Source organism: Medicago sativa, chromosome 8, assembly GCF_051527215.1.
Source record: "Medicago sativa cultivar Bolivia chromosome 8, Bolivia_mono, whole genome shotgun sequence".
In the NCBI taxonomy this organism is placed as follows: Eukaryota; Viridiplantae; Streptophyta; class Magnoliopsida; order Fabales; family Fabaceae; genus Medicago; species Medicago sativa.
This window is the reverse complement of record NC_140756.1, coordinates 20,414,776-20,430,103: the sequence shown is the minus strand read 5'-3', so window position 1 is coordinate 20,430,103 and position 15,328 is coordinate 20,414,776. Positions and strand designations below refer to the sequence as shown.

Genomic DNA, 15,328 nt, shown 5'->3' with positions numbered 1-15,328 from the left:
CTATAATATTTAAAAAAAATAATAATTTTAATGAAAAAAGTTGCAACAAATTGGCCTTTACATTTATCATATAAAAATTCATAAACCATAATTACTTTCAAATGGAACAAGTAGTTTTCATATTTTGCAAAAAATAAGTATGATGTTACATCTACTAAAAAAGTAGTATGATGTTACATGATAAGTTTTTTTTCTTTTCAAGATTTATTCAAATATTTGAATATTAAACTATATTCAAATATGTGATTCTTAAGTGTAAACAACTATTTTTTTATTCAAATATTTGAATATTAAACTATATTCAAATATGTGATTCTTAAGTGTAAACAACTATTTTTTCAAGAGAGCGATTCTATGGATTAAAAAATTCAATGCAAAAGATGCTTATCACTAAACAATTCTACTAAATTCAATTGGAGATTTTGGGGAATGGAACCGTTGAGACTTTGAGAGATTCTGGTTTCAAATTTCCAATGCCCATTTAATTCTTGAAAGGTTATAAAAATGACATAACAATGTTAGAAAAATGGGAACAATAGTTTATCCAAAGAGGGTCCACACAAGATAAAAAATCAGCAATCATAAACTTTTATCTTTATTTTTTTGGAAATCAAAACTTTAATCTTATTCTGACAAAGCTTTCTTGCTTGAAATTGCTACTGACCAAGTCAATGTCAGGGTCCAAAGTGCATAGCACTAGTAATTTCTTTACATATGAATGGCAGTGAAGAGGAGCACAATCAAATCTTAACAAACTGACCAACCAACCATTGATTAATGAAGTAAGATGTAAAACAAATGTGTCCCAATGCTACATTCACAATTAGCCAACTATCAGTGCCGGTTAGCTTGCTTTAAAAGGACAAAGTATGTCCTGGCATGTCTGATGTTGATTGTGAAACATAAATCTATGACCAGATTTTTGCTTTTTTCACATCACATGCATTTTTTTAGAATAGAAAATCTAGATGAATCGAGTAACTCAGCTTCACCACAATATAGTGAAAGCTAGAACCACTAGATCCGATGGTTCGGTAAAATTGAACCAAACCGTTAATAGTTCTTCCCAAGCCGAATTGATTTAAAGGTTCAGTGCACCAGTTATGTGTTTCCGAATCGGAACTACATTTACGGTCACTAAATTATACCCTTTTGAACCAAATTGATTCTTTGTGAACCGAACTATACCAAATTGTTATTAGTAACTTCTATTAGCATCCTTGAAGAATGATTTTTATTCACAAACAAAACATTGCTTGCATTTTCATTTGGGAAACCTAAGCATAATGACAAGAAATTGCTGATAAATTTGATCATGATTAGCCGGCCAGCAGGTCCATTTCTAACATGCATCCAAACAACAAAGTTGGCAATAATGAGCTAATGAAAATAAAAAGTTAGCAATAATGATAATACAATGAAATTGATTCAATCAACATAGCTGGAGTAGCATATAAAAGGGCCACCAACCAATTAGCCACATAAAGTGCCAAGTACTTCAATCCAATTTAAAATGGGACCAAGATATGCAATACCAAAAACAAATTACAGCAGAGAAAAGGGAATTGATCATATATATATTGAATATTATGAAAGGTACTAGTTTTATGTAAAGCTTATCCTATCTTGACTTGTAAACATAGAGACAAGTAACTATGATTTTTATGATAATGAATAATAGAGTATGCAAAATTACAGATGAATAACAAATGAGGAAGAAAAAATGATAGCTTGTTCCCTCATTAAGGTAGAAATAAATATTAAGAACAAAAATAATACAGATTGCTATCTCAATTATCAGACTATATATACTATCATCTCAACTTAGTTGGCTGATGGTGACTTCTACTACTACTATCATCTTCACTTTGATCAGTGATCTCTCCACCTATCCGATTTTTACCTAAACTCGAACCCTTATGCTCTCGTTGATAATCGCGATTGGAATGAGAAGATTCTCCGGCAATCCTTCGATCCTGCATACAAGAACGAGAAAGAATCAAGTGATAATATTAAATTACAGCAATGTTGAACTTTTCGGCTTGAAAAATGATGCGTTAAACTCTTATTGTGTTTACTTCTGCGTGTGACAAAAGATTGATTATGAGTTGATTGATTCTGTAAATTTGATCTTGACTAAAAGTGAGTTGAAGTAAAATGATTTATGTTAGGGTACATTCATGTATGCAAAAGTAGGTTGAACAATACATTCATGGCCAGAGAACAATTGTAGAGGCAAATACTCATTGTAGAGGCAAATACTCCAAATTCACTCTACTTGAGAACATCCAAACATGTCAAAATCAATTCTATACCTCCAGAATCAACTCTGTCTCCTCTACAAGTGAAAACAAATATACGCCTTTTGGTCCATTAAAGTACATTTTAATGTTTGAGAAGGAAAAGAAGCATACCTCACGAAATAAAAGGTCGTCAGCCTCAAGCATGTGGATCACATGTCCCATTTTAGGCCTTTTTATGGAATCAGGATCAACACATCGAAGAGCAACCAACAGCGCACGTTTTAGAGCCTTTGAAGACGGCTTCTCTGAAATCTTAGGATCAACTACTTCCTCGGCTCTTCGACTCCCGACCATATTTTTTAACCACTCAACTAAATTAACCTGCAACAATTCAAACTACCTCAGTAAGGGGGAAAGCGGCAGAACTGCATAGGCAAGTGTAGAATGAGAAATCTCAAAACTATTGAATGTTGTTTGTAATGTCTCTAACCTCTCCTTGTGGTCTGCTATAATCAACCGGATTTCTCCCGGTGATTAATTCCATGATGAGTATCCCAAAGCTATACACGTCACTCCTTTCGGTCAGCATTCCAGTGCACGCATACTCGGGCGCAACATAACTGCAGAAAGTGAAACAGAGAGAATCACCGTCAATTGACCTCAAATTTGAGAGCAAAAATAACTAGCAATACATTGATAAAGAAAGGAGAATGCTTTGTTAAAGCATACTAACCCAAATGTCCCCATCACTCGAGTCGTGACATAACTGTGGTCAGAATGCAGAAGCTTAGCAAGACCGAAATCAGAAACCTTAGGGTTCCATTGACGATCAATGAGTATGTTGCTTGATTTCACATCTCGGTGGACAACTTTTGGTTCAAGACCCTCATGAAGATAAGCCAATCTAAAAAGATACACAAAAATCACTGTGAACAAAACATTTCAAGCATCAATTTGATTAACAAGTAACTAGTCTGCAGTCAGGCATTGCCATGTTCGTCTGTTCACTTGTCTCGATAAAAATAATGGAATTTACAATGTTTTTTGAAACTGTTTTAAAAAATTCAATTACTTGACTGAGAAATAAGGATAAAATTGTAAATAAAATAATTTAAACGAAGAGTAAAAATGGAAGAAAAGCTGAAAAGGGTTACGCCAAAATTTAGTATCCCTTTTATATATACATATAGATACCAATGTATGCATATTCAATCACGAACACATATTACCCTTTTGCTGTGCCCAATAAAATGTTCATCCGGATATCCCATGTCATAGGGCTTATAGGTCCAACATCTCCATGCAGCCACTGGTCTAGATTGCCATTATCAACAAATTCATACACAAGCATCCTGTAATATGAATCCACAATTCAAATCATAAATCTCTTCAAGAAAAACAACATTTTAGCTTCCATGTTTGAAATTCAACAATTTTAAATTTGAATAAAGAATAATGAAAACTACCTGTATGCGCCTTCAACACAATATCCGAGCAACCTAACTAGATTCTTGTGCCGAACACGACCAATTACTTCTACCTCAACTTTAAATTCTTTCTCAGCTTGGCCTCTGAAAATGAGTTAAACACAAAATGTCAACTTCTTAGAGAAAGACAAATACAAGAACACACAACTTTCATTAACTAGGTAGTAGTGAAGTAACAGTAAGTAATAAAATAATGAAAATCAAAACAATGTATTACATTATTAAACCCTTGAAAAGTAACAACATTGTTGATTCAGTTGCAAGAAAACAAGGACTTAAGGAGAAAAATGATTCTTTTCTTCACACAAGTGAACCACTTTACATAACATCTCCAAACAATACAAGACAAGGATAACTCACAGTCTCACACACAGAAACACACAAAATGGTTAAAAAGTATAAAACAATAACAAGAGTAAAACATAAGAAAACATTAATATATAGTCATAGAAAGCAAATCACTGCTCATATAAGCATTAGTATAATTCAAGCACAACCTAAACTTATGATTCTCCCAAATCAAATAAAAATAATACAAAAAGAGAGACCATGGAAACTGGTAAAGTTGTTGTCATGTGACTGTACGGTCACGGGTTCAAGTCCTGGAAACAGCCTCTTGTGTAAAAACAGGGTAAAGCTGCGTACAATACACCAAATGGTGGGACCCCTTCCCGGACTCTGCGTATGCGGGAGCTTCAGTGCACCGGGTTGCCGTAGAGACCATGAATTTTTACATATATAAGAGAGACCATGAATTTTTTATTCTCTCGCAACCAAATTAAGAAAACACTAAACAGTCATTACACTATTACCAATCACAAACATTACATTTGTCCGAGTGAAACTAGACTCAGATTCCTTCAACACTTTTCAAATTTAAGCCTTGTAGATGGAAAAAACGTAGTTGGGAGTAGAGACTCCATTAAAAATGACCAGCCAAGTTCACAGAAGATTAGTCATGGACAAAGTCAGTGGAAAGTGGAAACTACGCACCAATAACATGCTTAACAAAAAACCGATTACCAAACATTTCTACACAAATTGACATAGACCAAACAACAGAATGAAACAACAATAGATCACAAAAAAAACACATCAAACATAAATTAAGGAAAGTAAAAAAAGATTAAGAGTAACATAAACATACTTGTTATTCAAAAGATTCTTAACAGCAATTTTGGTGCCATCAACAAGAACACCACTATAAACAATTCCATAACCACCTTCACCAATAACATTATCTTCACACAAACCATTAGTAGCAGCTTCAAGTTCTCTTAACGTATACCATCTCCCCCACCCAAGATGCGAAACTTCCGGTCCAACACTTCCAATAGAAGACGCAGTTTCACACACACTACCTCCTCCTTTACTCTCTCCACTGGTGGAAACACGGTGATGGTGAAGCTCTAGTTTCACTGTGTCTACGTGGATCTCTGGCATCGGTGGCGCGTGGATGATCTCTTGGATTTCCTTGGAGACTACGGGAGTGAAGTGGGTGAGCTTGGTGGGTTTATGGTGGTTTTTGCGGCGGCGGTGGGAGGTGAGACATAGAGAGAGAAGGAAGAGAGTTAAGACGATGAGAGAACCGACGAGGATTCCGATGACAACCCAGAGACGGAGACCGAAGATTGATGTTTTTTTGGAGAGTTGTGTGTCGATGAATGCTGCATCGTATACTGACATGATGATTATGATATCAATATCATATGATGTTTTTTTTCGTAGTTGTTAATGTTGTTGTTTGTGTTTGTTTTTCGATGAGTTTTAGGAATTGGATTCAGTGTGAAAATGGAGAGCGAAAGAAGAGAGAGTGTGAGTGAGTGGAAGATGGAGGTTTTGTTTGAATGAGAATGGAGAAGAGTGAGAGAGTGTGAAGTTAATGAAGAAGAGGTTAGAGAGAGAGAGTGTTAAGGTAGGATTTAGGAACCTTGTTGTGTTTTATGTTGTTTGTGTCTGTTTTTCTTGTTTCTTAATATGGAAAAGAAAAAAGAAATACTAAACAAAAAGGAAAATAGAAAAAAATAGAAAGTTGTGTGGTGGATAGATAAATTATACTATAGGGTGGCACAAATTTGGTAAATGTCACCAAATTATAGTGGTATAATAGTGTGTGACAGTGTGATGGTACAGTGGATCCGGATCTATCTTCTCTGTTTTTTTAAAGATTATGATCATGTCGTTCATCACCTTCCCAAATTGGCTACACATTAAGCTTATGTGTAATCTAGTTATGATCCTATATGTAGGAGGACTGACTTAGAAACTTAGTTATGGGATATGATAATATTTTTTGAGAAATGTTAAAGACTTCCTTTATGATTGGTTAAGAAGGCAGAAATAGTAAATATTGTAATGAGAAATGATGAAAAATGATAGATTTAATTTTTAAAAAATTAAAAAATTGTTGAATTCAATATAAATTTACTACTTTTGTTTTTCTTAACAAATTAGTAAGTTAAGGGCACTTGTTAGCACTTTTTCTACGTATATTTACTGTACTATTTTATAATCAAAACAAATAAATAATTTTGAAAATTGTATATAAGTTGGCATGGCAGTTGGGATAAATTGTGGTTACCTACCTTGCAATGCCAAAAATGAAACTTTAGACAATCTAGTTGGGAAGAAATTTGTATGGCTTAGCATGAAATTGCATCTTACATATCTTAGGATATCTAACATGGTATTGATGTAAAATTTTGGAAGGATGGGTTTGTTCTTAGACGATTATCCAGTAAAAAAATATTTACATGAAACATTTATTTTTTGTTGATAGTTAGTTGTTAAATTAAATAATAACTTTGTTTAAGTATAAATTATAATCTGCATCTCTTTTATCCTTAATTCAAACTAGTTGAACCATTTAAACAAAAAATTGACGAATTGTATCAATACACTGGAGAGTGACACTAGCTAGAGTGAAAAGTGGCAACCTTACTAATATACTATAAGAAACAATTGACTTTTTAGATACATTTGATAATTAATGTATCTAGTCTAGAATATAGATCAAATACATCAATTATTCAATGCATCTAAAAAGTCAATTGTTTCTTATATATAGGACCGGAGAGAGTATTCAATATTATTACTTTTTTATATTCCAAGACAAATTTGATAATATTAATAAGAAGAATATTTTACAAAAAGAATTGTATATACATCTAGAAATTCGTAGAAGATTTTATATTTAGGGACAAACAATTTTTTTTAAATGATCTTATAGTTAAGAACAGAGAAAATATAGGTATTATATATATTAAGTTTCGACCACCATTTAACAATAATTAATTTATGTCGAAAAAGTCGTAGAACACTTATTGTGAAATTCTTATTAAGATACAAAATGTACAGGAGAATAAAATACGCTGCTAGTGGAGAGCTCTTTATGACAAAGACATCATGATATACGACCAAAAAAGAAAGACATTTTCTTTATTACTTATCTTAGGACATTTGATCTTTTTTAAAGAGTATGATTGCTGAATCCTACACTCAAAGATGTTCTTTAGTCCTTTTTATTACTTTCTCTTATACATCTTTTAACTCGTGACCTTGATATGTTGGAATAGTGGAGAACAATTTATTTATTAATTAACTTTAACTACTGCAACTTGAAAAAAAATTCTTCTAAAGATCATAGTAAAATATTGAAAATGGAGAATGGAAGGCTCAAATCTATACCTCATCATATCAAATCTTAATGCAACATTTTAATAATTAAGTTGTACTTAAAGGACGTTTAAAAATATCTTATGATGAAAATAATTAGTAAATAACTAAAGACAGATGCATCATAATTTTTGGACATTAAATTTAAAGAAGTGAGCAAAAAGAATAAGATGCATCATAATTAGTGGTGTAGATATTTTGTACGACACTATCTAATAAAATTGTATTTTTTAGATATAACTATAGGATCCTTTCGAACCTAAAAAAGAAGATCCGAGGATTGAGAATTGTTGCGAAGAGGGAGGAATCTGTCATGGATCCTCCGTGAGTCCACTGCAAGTCCTTCTTCACTAAAAGAGAGTTGTGTACATGCACGTGTTCCGACACTCAAGTGAGACAAGCCAAACACAATTAGAATGCGACACTTTTTCGCTAGGAACAAATACTACCAAGGATCTAGGGGTTGGAATGAAAGATAAGAAGGACATGTATTCAACTTCTAAATAACAATGAAAAACTAACATTTTCATTGCCATTAAAAATCAAAATCACATGTCGATACTACAAGAACGGACAGGAGTGCAGATGAGCATTCAAGCTCTATAGCAAAAGCATCAGCCTGCATAAGATGATACATGTAAATACCAGATTCGGAGGGAGAGAAAGTGAAGAAGTGAAAGGACAATATGCAAGTAGTAAATTATAGAGTACGAACCAAATTATCCGAATAACATTAAAGCATGCGGCTATATTGAGCTGAATAGGTAAAGGAAAGTAACCTGAAATTCATATACAGAATGTTTCGACCAAACATAACTATGTGGTTGAGGGGAGCTGCAATAAGCTGCAAAGAAAAGTGAAATAATGTCATGTACTTTCCAACAAAAATCTTGGTTTGCAATAATCATGCATGTTCAAACCTAAGTGCTAATACTCTCTTCCTTCCTTACAAATGGTAGAGGAAGTTGAAGTTTTGGATTCAAATTCAAAAGAAGAAGAATTTGTAATACGAAAAATGCTAAAGTGCATGAATAACTTGTCTCATACACTTGTTCAAATACTAATGTCTTTTTATTCCAATCTGATTCAAAATTATAGTTTAACAATATGATAAATAACTCTCGTACAAAAAAAAATTAACATCCAATAATGACATCACTTCCATGAGCAGCTCTATTTATTTATTTATTTATTTATTTACCACTAAAAATTTATAGCCTAAAACCCATTTTGATACGGAAAAAAATTGAGAGATTCACCAACAATGAATTAGTTTGAGTGGTATGAGATTAAGATCCTTTAAAGAAGTTGTCATGAGTTTGATTTTTGACTTTTGTGTATAGAAAAAATCAAGTCGGATTAAGAGATCACATCTTATGTGTCCCATATAAGTTCTCCTACAAAAATTAATCAAACGTTCATGCTTACAACATACTAATTAGAAAACTGAAAGTGGATAAATTGGTCTCTATAAGAAGAAAAGAAAATTCAATCAAACGTTCATGTTAGGACCAACAAAAAAATAGTCTTTCCAATGCAAAAAAAAAAAAAAAACAGGTAAAGGAAAAAAAAAATACACGATTGATCAAGTAAAAGACTATCTAGAGATTTTTTCTGTTACATGGACCAATTTGTTTATTTTCCCCTTTTAATTATTTTCAGCGATATAGACACCTCTTTGGTCTATTAGAAACAAAAATATCAATTTGTTCTCGTGAGCTTAGCTCAATTGGTATGGATAATGCATAATATATGTAAGGTCTGAGGTTCGAATCCCGACCACCACAAAAAAAAAATATCAATTTAGTCTTTTGAAAATTTTAATGAGCCAAATTACAGTTTAAGGATAATTTTTTTTATAAGGTTTTTAGGATAATTTGTATAGACATTATTTTTGTTTATATATATATATATATATATCTGTATCTACTTTGACAATGTTGTAAGACCAAAATTGCTTGCTTAAATTCTGAAAACAAAACCATAAAAAAGTCATGAATTTTTCTTTTTGACAAATGAAAAAATATTTTTAATGACATTAACTACTAACATTTTTCTATAAAAAATTCCAATTGAATTTTAATAAAAATTAAACAAATTATCAAATTAAGGAAAATATCCTATTTATTTAAGTCTTTCTTTGATTATAATTTGAGATATGTTATATAGTGCGAACAACTTCCCAAAAATATGACGATAATAGTGGAAAACTTACCATACAAGGATAATGGGTCATATAGAAATTTAACAATTGATAAGATAGTAATTACAAGTCAAACTTAATACGTTCATTTTGTGGAATTTCGATGAAATGTCTTTGGTAACATCAAGTGTTTTCCTTATAATTTTTTTTTTGTTGTGAATGTTTCCTTATTAATTAAGATATTTATTTAAACTACTTTTCGTTCAAACTAGATTTTAATTTTTATCAAATTGCTTTTAATTAATTTTCTTTTACATTCCAGATAAATCCAACTTTCAAATATTTATATTTTAAGTTTGATTTGTATCATCAATAAAGTAATTTTAATTTTATTAGGATAAGAAAACTTGAAAAACACCTCCAATTTTTTTTTTTTGAACAAACTAAAATGAGATATGATATTAAAAACACCTCCAAATTTAAAATGCACTTACAAATTATTTTACATTTATCCTTCTAAAATGATGGGTGAGAAATCCATCAAATCAAATTAATCTTTAAATATTTTGTCGACATTCCTTCTGTATTTGAAAATACTTATAAATGTACATGTTGCTAATTGTTCCATTATATTAATTCTAACTCATAATATTCCTCATCCATACGAGTAATTGTCTCTTCTTCTCTCCAAACAATTAAATTTGCCACTTTCACACACCACCCAAAAGAAAAAATAATATGGCTCATGATGTTCAATCTACAATAAGGTTATTGTTGGAGCTATTATTTATGAGCTTTATTATGATTTGGATTTTGATAATGATGCCCGCAAATACTTTCAGTCTAACTTGCTAAAATCCATGCAAAGACTGATCCTACCTATTTTGGTGCACAAGGTCTATTTTTTTTATTCAAATATTATGCATTTCACTTTTTGTATGCATGCTTGCGTAAATAAACTATTTTATGCTGATATAAACATAAAAATATTCATATCATATCATATAATATAATATTAATTGTTCTTATTTCAGGTGAAACGATCCTTATGTACACTTTTCCAGTCTTGTTAATAGCTACTTTGGGATGTGTCTATCTACACATTGCCAAAAAATCGTCAAATGAGAACAACATAGAAATGTAATATTTTGTCACGTTAATCTAGCTATCACTATTTGTGCTATTGTATCTAACTATGTACGTGTGTTTTTGCATCATCTAGTGGCAATGGCAAGAAACATGAGGCAGCAACCATATGGAATCGTCCAATGCTTGTAAAAGGACCTCTTGGAATTGTTTCTATCACAGAAATAGCATTCTTGCTTATGTTCATTGCTCTTCTTGTTTGGTCATTTACAACTTATTTGCATAATGGTTTTAAAACAGTCTCAAAAACAGCGACAGAGTACGGCAATACAGTGTAATTTTCCCCCCCGAACAATATTAATATCTTATAAAAATGTTTTTGTAATTATAAATAATTTCTTAACATGTGTTACGTAAAATAATTTTGTTTATAAAAAGGACTTATTAAGTATCTTATCATACCTATTAAATTGGTCTTGAATCACGTATGATGTTGAGAGAGTTGGCTCCATACTTTCAAGAGTACTAGCAACACATATTTTTTTAACACTTTATGGATTAAATTTTATATTGATGCATCAAATCATGTGGATTATTCATAAATTTGATGAGACTCATAAATTTTAACTAATGAAAAATAATTATTTTGAAAAGCGTGTATTAGAGAGTGTGTAATAATATTTGGAAAATGTTAACAAATATTTTTAGGACATCGTTTAAGCAACTAAAAAGAATAACTTTTGTATAAAAAGTGATATTAACAAATATTTTTAGGGTATTGTTTAGGCAACTAAAAAGAATAACTTTTATATAAAAAGTGATATAATTAATACTTTGAGATTACTTTGACTTGTATTTCTAAAACAATTTTTCTATTTGTATATATATTCCTTATTTTGGTGTTTTTTTGTTTTTGTTTTTACAGTGGGCAAGAGAAATTGTATAGTGTGGGAACATGGTTAGGTCATATTGGGAACATATGTTTGGCATTCTTGTTTTTCCCAGTGACTCGTGGATCATCTGTGCTACCAATATTTGGCCTCACTTCTGAAGGTTGCATCAAGTATCATATTTGGCTTGGACACATGCTCATCTCATGACACTTTCCACAGCTCATGGAGTTTGTTACATCACCTATTGGGCATCTACTAATCAAATTTCGGAGGTTAATTAGTCATCAATTATAATCAAGACCAAGACTATAATCCCTGCTTACTTATGATTAAAAAAGTGTAAATGTTTTGATTTACTTTATCTAGAATATTAAGGTTTAAATATATCATTCTACAAGAATTAACCCAATAGTAAGACTAAGACTAAAACAATACATTTTTGAAACCTTAAAGTGTGTTTCTCTTAAAGTTTCACAATCGATTCCCCCGATGCCAATTTTGGCGGGCTATGGAGAACTTTGTTCAGGTTTTAAAGAGGCACCGCAAGTCGACAATGAGATTGGACCATCGGATAGTCGGTCCTTGGATCGAATACTATTTTTTTTTTAAATCATATTTTGTAAGGATGTGAGTTCAACTCCCGCTAACAGTAGGACGACATCTTTAGTGAGTGATAGGTAAGTACATCTATTAACGCTCGATGAACTTTGTTGTCTGTTTTGACCCTAGTTAACCCGGAACCCAACTCACATAAATATTTCCTTATTAAAAAAAAAAACAAAGCCTTAATACAAAACCTTGCTTTGACTTTAAATGCCCCTCACAAATGGACGGTGGGATTGGACCATCGGATAGTCGATCTTTGGATCGAATACAATTTTGATGCCAATTTTGTTTTCGATTTTTCCGATGCCAATTTTGTATTCGATTTTTCCGATGTCAATTTTGATAGGCTAATCCATACAAAGCCTTTTGCTTTGACTTTAATTGCCCTCCTCACAAATGGACGGTGGGATTGGACTATTGGATAGTCCGTCTTTGGATCAACAGAAAGACCTTTTTATTGAATGATTTGTAAGTACATCTATTAACGCCCGATGAATCCTAATGTATGTTTTGACCCTAGTTAGCCTGGAGTCCAAATTGTATAAATTTTTCCTTATTAAGAAAAGAAAAGAAAGTCTATACAAGTCTCATGAATGCCTTTTCACGTTAATATTTTTGTCTTGAGTATTGTATTTAATTCATTGCAGATGTTGACATGGACCAAAGTTGGAGTATCAAATTTGGCTGGAGAGATATCTTTGGTTGCTGGTTTGTTCCTGTGGATTGCAACCATTCCAAGAATTAGGAGAAAATTCTTTGAGCTCTTTTTTTACACTCATCACCTCTACGTAATCTTCATCATCTTCTACATATTTCATGTTGACATTTCCTTTTCCTTCACTATGCTCCCTAGTTTCTACCTCTTCTTGGTTGATCGTTTCCTAAGGTTCTTACAATCTAGGCGTGGAGTTTGTTTGGTTTCATCTCGTATTTTGCCTTGTGAAGGTGTAGAACTCAACTTCTCTAAGGGACATGGTAATTAACATCAACTTCAAGTAAACTCGTAGGTCCTATTCGAATTAATTTATTTGAGCTTATCTACTAACGCAACTCTTTGAGAATAGACATTACTTATGACATATTCAGAAGTTAATTTAAGCTTAAAATTTTTAAGAGCTAATGTGATATGTTTTTGGCAGGGTTGACTTACAATCCAACAAGTGTGATGTTCATAAATGTACCAAGCATATCAAAGTTGCAATGGCATCCATTTACCATTACTTCTAACAGTAAATTGGAGCCAGAAAAGCTAAGTGTATTCATTAAAAGTGAAGGAAATTGGACAAAAAAGCTCTACCAGTTGCTTTCAAATCCTTCGCCTATCGATCGCCTTGCAATATCTGTTGAAGGTCCTTATGGACCTGCTTCAACCAATTATCTAAGGTCTAACACAAGTTTAAATTTAAAATTATTTTGGAATATATGTAAGATTGCCTTTTGATTTGTAAGAAAATAATTTCATTGATTTTATAGTAACTTCTGTTTGTTCTTATATATCAGGCATGACACACTTGTGATGGTGAGTGGAGGAAGTGGCATCACACCATTTATCTCTATCATTAGAGAGCTAATATATCTTAGCAATACATTCAAATGCAGAACACCAAACATTGTCCTAATTTGTTCATTCAAGAACACTTCATGTCTATCAATGCTAGATTTGATCCTACCAATTTCTGGCACATGTGACATTTCTAATATTCAACTCCAAATTGAGGCATACATCACAAGAGACAGAGAGTTTAAACCAGATACTCCAATTCATCCCCAAACTCTATGGCTCAAGCCAAATCCATCCTGTGAACCAATACATGCTATGTTAGGTCCAAACAGTTGGCTTTGGCTTGGTGCAATAATCTTATCCTCTTTCATCATCTTCCTTATTATAATTGGGATCATTACTCGTTACTACATTTTCCCTATCAATCATAACACGAATGCAATATTCTCGGATCCTTTAAGGGCATTCCTAAACATGCTAGTAATATGTGTGTCGATAGCTGTTGTTTCAAGTGTAGCTGTCTTGTGGAACAAACAAAATGCTAAAGAAGCAAATCAGATTCAGAATGTGGAAGGGTCATCTCCAACAGTCTCACCAAGTTCAATGATTTACAATGCTGATAGAGAATTGGAAAGCCTTCCATATCAGTCCCTAGTTCAAGCTACGTATGTGCATTATGGTACTAGACCTGATCTTAAAAGTAAGTAATTTATCTCTAGAGAAAATATTTTTGACATATTTTGAAGTTGTAAATAGAGTACAGATACTAATTCGTTTAAATAGACTATTCTAAATCTAATAGGCCTGATTAATGGACCGAACACGATTATTATATATAGATAAACATACGCTATTTACAACAATCTCCATTTTCTTTAATTATGGTTCTGAGTCCTTTATGTGAATTCTAATTTACTCATATATATATATATATATATATATATATATATATATATATATATATATATATATTTTTACAGGACTTCTAATTGAAATGAAAGGGTCAAGTGTGGGAGTTCTTGTTTCAGGACCTAAACAGATGAGACAGGAGGTTGCATCCATTTGCTCATCTGGTTTAGTAGAAAATCTGCATTATGAATCAATCAGTTTTACCTGGTGATTTTACACATTCTAATTCAAAGGGTGCAAATCATTCATGATCAATTTCTATAGAAGGATCTAGTGGTCTCAGCTAGCCTTGAGGTTTTCATTCTTATTGCCTCGATTAAAAAATCTGTAAAATTTGTTTGTCAACAATAATTTTGCCTAATTGTTTAGCATATATGATATGAATGAAAGTTTAATAATATCTTGATTCTCATTAGTATCAATCCTCTCCACAAGTAAAAAAACATTACATCATTGACATGACACTAGTGTCAAGGACTAAACAATATAAAGCCTATTAGTAATTTCTTTAAATATCACCAACATCTTTCTTACACCTAACAAGGCGCCTTTTTAAAGAATATGATTGCTGAATTCTTACACCCAAAATATTTTCTCTTATACATCTTTAACTCACGACCTTGATATGTTGAAATAGTGGATAACAATTTATCTATTAATTAACTTTAAAAATTGCTCTTCTGACCCCTTTAATGGTCATCAAAATTGACAATGTAATAGATGGATAATTGCAAATTAAATATTGAATCAAAGGTAAAATGGATAGATGAGAACTCAACTAGAAT

General features: G+C 31.9%; 1 protein-coding gene, 1 long non-coding RNA gene and 1 pseudogene across 3 annotated transcripts; 1 reads left to right on the top strand and 2 right to left on the bottom strand.

The window, feature by feature from the left end:
* Positions 1 to 1,640: 1,640 nt before the first annotated feature.
* On the bottom strand, positions 1,641 to 5,678 carry LOC146897689 (Protein kinase superfamily protein). Its single transcript, XM_085732137.1, has 7 exons — positions 4,878 to 5,678; positions 3,710 to 3,814; positions 3,473 to 3,595; positions 2,977 to 3,147; positions 2,734 to 2,863; positions 2,415 to 2,624; positions 1,641 to 1,976 (listed from the first exon to the last, which is right to left on the bottom strand). Exons 1-7 carry the CDS (start codon positions 5,414 to 5,416, stop codon positions 1,815 to 1,817), a joined length of 1,440 nt encoding a protein of 479 aa, XP_085588263.1. The 5' UTR covers positions 5,417 to 5,678; the 3' UTR covers positions 1,641 to 1,814.
* Positions 5,679 to 7,548: 1,870 nt separating this feature from the next.
* LOC146897688 (uncharacterized) lies at positions 7,549 to 8,490 on the bottom strand. Its single transcript, XR_015021336.1, has 2 exons — positions 8,185 to 8,490; positions 7,549 to 8,024 (listed from the first exon to the last, which is right to left on the bottom strand). It is a non-coding gene; the product is annotated as an uncharacterized LOC146897688 (long non-coding RNA).
* Positions 8,491 to 10,286: 1,796 nt separating this feature from the next.
* LOC146897687 (ferric reduction oxidase 2-like) lies at positions 10,287 to 14,904 on the top strand (annotated as a pseudogene). The gene is made up of 8 exons (XR_015021335.1): positions 10,287 to 10,444; positions 10,583 to 10,688; positions 10,771 to 10,968; positions 11,560 to 11,799; positions 12,781 to 13,108; positions 13,273 to 13,516; positions 13,634 to 14,334; positions 14,615 to 14,904. The product of XR_015021335.1 is annotated as a ferric reduction oxidase 2-like (transcript).
* The last annotated feature ends 424 nt before the right edge of the window (positions 14,905 to 15,328 follow it).

Excerpts from the sequence above, each read along its gene's own strand:
- LOC146897689 (XM_085732137.1), bottom strand. The coding sequence starts at position 5,416 with ATGTCAGTATACGATGCAGCATTCATCGACACACAACTCTCCAAAAAA. Across the intron at positions 3,596-3,709 it reads TGTGTTGAAGGCGCATACAG|GATGCTTGTGTATGAATTTG; the intron begins GTAGTTTTCATT and ends TTCATATTACAG. Across the intron at positions 1,977-2,414 it reads ACGACCTTTTATTTCGTGAG|GATCGAAGGATTGCCGGAGA; the intron begins GTATGCTTCTTT and ends TCTTGTATGCAG.